The 4067-nt window shown below is 31.6% G+C and overlaps 1 protein-coding gene across 1 annotated transcript; it reads right to left on the minus strand.

The window, feature by feature from the left end:
- Positions 1 to 684: 684 nt before the first annotated feature.
- On the minus strand, positions 685 to 1110 carry LOC133833007 (uncharacterized). Its single transcript, XM_062263273.1, has one exon. It carries the CDS (start codon positions 1108 to 1110, stop codon positions 685 to 687), a length of 426 nt encoding a protein of 141 aa, XP_062119257.1.
- Positions 1111 to 4067: the final 2957 nt, after the last annotated feature.

Raw genomic sequence — 4067 nt, forward strand, 5'->3', positions numbered from 1 at the left:
CCAATGTTAACGTTGTAAGACAGCACCCTATGGGTATCTATTTAAATGTTTGTATTTAAACACATTTAGAGTATTTTTAAAGTAGTTTTTTGTTGCTAAACTCGGAGAATTCTTTTATTCTTCTTCTTCTATTTTCTTTAAATGTTTTTCTTATTTATCTTTGATATTAGTATGATTTCTTTTGCATGATTCGTGATTTTAATTTGAGTTTTACATGATTCATGATTTTAATTCAAGATTTGAGAAGTAATGAGAATAGTTGTATGGTTTGGGTAATTTTTAGGGCTTTTGTTGTTAATGCTGACTATAGATGTAGGAAAGTTCACAAATAGGCCGGCTATCAAAATAGGAGGAAGAATAGTGAAAATTGGATTGATGATATAGTAGAGTGTAGATAGTTGATGAAATTAAGTGCCTGAGTTTTACATTCATTCAATTAATAATTGTTATTTTCTTTATTTTAGTTTTGGTTTTTGTGCTTTTTAAAATGACATTTGTGAACCAAACATAGATAGAAAATTAGCTATTAGTAATTAATAATCAATCCCATTCCGAAAGAACATTCTTGTTTATGATATATGGCAATATTATGAAACTCATAAATCACAATATATTTTCTGGAAACAATTTTAAACTTAATAACATCTCTACAAACAAAACAAAACAAAAAAAAAGAGAGAAAAACTAACAAACGACACCATTATTTGACGTGGTGTGCTCTTTTCTTTGCATCCACGCCTTCCAAATCTGTAGTCTTCCATGGCCGGTAACACTAGTACTACTCTTCTTCCCAGCAGGCTCCTGCTGCAGCGATGACGACGGCTTCTCGTACAGCACAAAATTACGCCTTCCTTTGGATCCAATTTTATCGTGAGGGCCCAGAGAATCGAAATCTTGGCAATACAGGACGAAATCGTAGACATTAGTTCCGAGAACAGGTAGTCGTTGCTGTTGAGCGTAAGATTTCAAGGCGGTGCGGATGACCGAATCGACAGGCTCGTCCTCATCGACCAACAGTTTCATCGACCCAGAGCTGCCGATGAAGGTGACGCTGATCAACATCAGCCCTTTCTTCTGATTCTTCTTCTTCTTCTGCCTTAGATTAAACATCCTGGTTTTAGGATTTTGGTTCAGTCTGGGGTGGTGGCGATGTAGCAGAACTTTTTGCGTGAGACGAAAGGTGAGTCAGATCGCAGATAAGTATTCTTGGTTAAGTTTTCCACCATTAATGAACGAAGTATAATTAGATGAAGATCGCAATGCATCTTAGGTAGGTTGGAGTTACAGAGTAGGAGTGTGAAGTTACCAAGTGTGTGCATATATATATATAGTTTGTGAACAATATTTGAGGCGGTAAAGAAAATTAAATTTAAATTTAATATCTGAATTCCTGATATTGAGATTTGTTTACAATTTTTTATTTTACGGTTATATAAATCCTAGTATTTAGTATTTGTAGTTAGAGATGTTCATTAATTGGTATAACGTACCCCATTATTAGCATCGTTCTCATAATATATTATTTTATATTTAAACAAAATTCTTGTTTTTTTTTCAATTTAAATATAATTCTTTGAAACAACAAAATACATGAATATAGTTCACATAATATTAAATTGGACATGAATACAGTTAATAATATAAAGAATAAAATAAAGAATTTATTTTAAATATTTTAAACAAAGTCATTTTTTAAAATAATTAATTAACTGTTGTAATGATGTAGTTTTAACAGTTAATTTTAAGGAAAGAATAACAAAAATTCAGTTGGACACATTTTTTAAATCTATTTATATAAAAAGAGAATTGCTAAAGGACACCTCTAGTGTCCAACACCACAAGAAAGTGACATGTGTATCTCATGTGTTGTTGAACACCTTAAGGTGCCAAATAACAACATTCATATAAAAAATGTGTAGATACTGAAATTTTTTAGCCTTAACGATTTTTTTTATAATTTTAACGAAATATTATAAATATTTAACGAATTATACATTCAAAACTAATTGAAAATAACTATTTATTAATTATATTAGTATAAATTCAAATATTATAAAATATAATTTTATAATAATATTTAATATAAGACTACATATTTAATAATCATATTAATATAAATCTAAATGTTATAAAATATAATTATTATAATAATATATAATATGTTTTACCCAAAAACGAACTACCTGATGACGTGGCAAGATTGACCTACACGTGGGATGCACGTGGCAGTTTAAGTAAGTATAATCTGTTCGACCATCGACCAGAATTCACTCATCAGACATCATAATTATGGGCGACCAGCCTGGTCGCGTATATTTATTTGCTTCCTTCAAATATGTAATCTTACAATTACGCATTAGTTGTAATTTCCATTATTATTTAGATACGCTTGTATTAAATATAATTAAGGCCCATTGGCCCATGTAGAATTCCTTGAGCCTATAAATAAGAATGAAAAGGCTCAAGAGAGAGGCCTTCTTTTTCTTTGGATTTTTGGAACTTCAAAATTCTAAGAGAGAAATGGAGTGTTGTTATCCACCATAATTGTATTCATCCGAAAGCTTGTGAAACTCATAAACCCTAATTCATTGATCACAGTTCTTGGAATTTTACATCAATAAGAACACTAAGTGGATGTAGGTCATTACTATTTTTATTGGGGACGAACCACTATAAATCTTTTATGTCATTTATCTTTTCGTCCTGATTTCATCTCATTTTCTATCATTGTACTTGACTCCGTGTCGTTGACCAATTCGAGGGTCAGCATTTTGGTGCTTTCATTGAGAGACAAACTCAAGACCTTCAAAAAGATCAAATGGAGAATATTACAGATTTTATAGCTACGCAAGTGCACGTATCGCAATTTAGTAATAATTTTGGTAAAGCCAAGTATCGTCCTCAAGGACTGAATCCCCAATTACCAGTAAATTAATCTTTTTTTCTATTTGGTCAATTAGACTTTCAATTCTTGTAGGCAAAGCAAAAGAAAATATAAAGTGCAGAAACAATAATTAAAGATAAAATAAAACAACAAGCAATAACAAAGCCTTAGATTAAAACAATGAAAGAGTAATTAGGATATTTAATCTCATCAACTATCATCCCTATTACTCGCTAATACAAAGTACTAAATTCTTCTTCTTTGTGCCTATTTCAATTAACAAGTTGACAAAAGCAACTTATAATCATATTATGAATTATAAACTCAACCTAAGTGGCAATTTCCTATATTTCTATGGTAAATTTAATCACAAAGACAACATTAATCCTTAACAACTCAATAAATAGTTACACAATTAATCTAGATACTCTCGTTCCAAATTAGAATTGTGTCCAATATAACCAAAGAAAATTCAAATCGCACTTCTCAGATTTTGATTCAAAAACATATAGATAATGACTACAGATAGCCAATCAATAATCAATAAATAAGTAGAGGATATAAGGAATTGAAAAGAGATGAAGAAGAAAATTGAAATTGCATTAGTTCATAATAGGGAGTCAAGTGATTCAATTAAAAATCATAAACCGAAAATTAGTTTGTTATCCAATAAATCAGCATTGGTGACGTGGCAAATAATCTCTTGACACGTGGTTGATACCTGGAAGCGTCTGCTAGAGTATCGACCAGGAGACACAGTAGAAGCAGGGCAAGCCTGTCTTACCCGCGACCAGTCTGGTCGGTAGTTCCGCATACAAGGCAGCATTTATGGGAAGAACTTTATGAATCCCGAATTTATCTCATACAATCTTCTGGATATCCGATTATTCAGGGAAGAATATCTGTAACAATCTCTTGTAACCCTCCTTGAGCCTATAAATAAGAAGAGATAGCTCAAAGGAGGGGACTTTTGGACTTTTCTTTTGGCTTCCGAATCATAGGAAACAATAGTAATTCTCCAAGTAAATCTGTATTGTTCTTTAGAGGAGAGTGAAACTCATTGAACCCTGGTTCTTTGATCACCCTTATGATTTTATATCAATATTATTCCAAGTGGACGTAGGTCATTACCAGATCCTGGGGCCGAACCACTATAAATCACTGTGTTTTCTTTACTTTTGTC

The sequence above is a fragment of the Humulus lupulus genome, chromosome 4 (assembly GCF_963169125.1).
Source record: "Humulus lupulus chromosome 4, drHumLupu1.1, whole genome shotgun sequence".
Taxonomy (NCBI): domain Eukaryota; kingdom Viridiplantae; phylum Streptophyta; class Magnoliopsida; order Rosales; family Cannabaceae; genus Humulus; species Humulus lupulus.

Bases quoted from the DNA above. Each gene is read 5' to 3' on its own strand.
- LOC133833007 (XM_062263273.1), bottom strand. From the start codon at position 1,110: ATGTTTAATCTAAGGCAGAAGAAGAAGAAGAATCAGAAGAAAGGGCTG.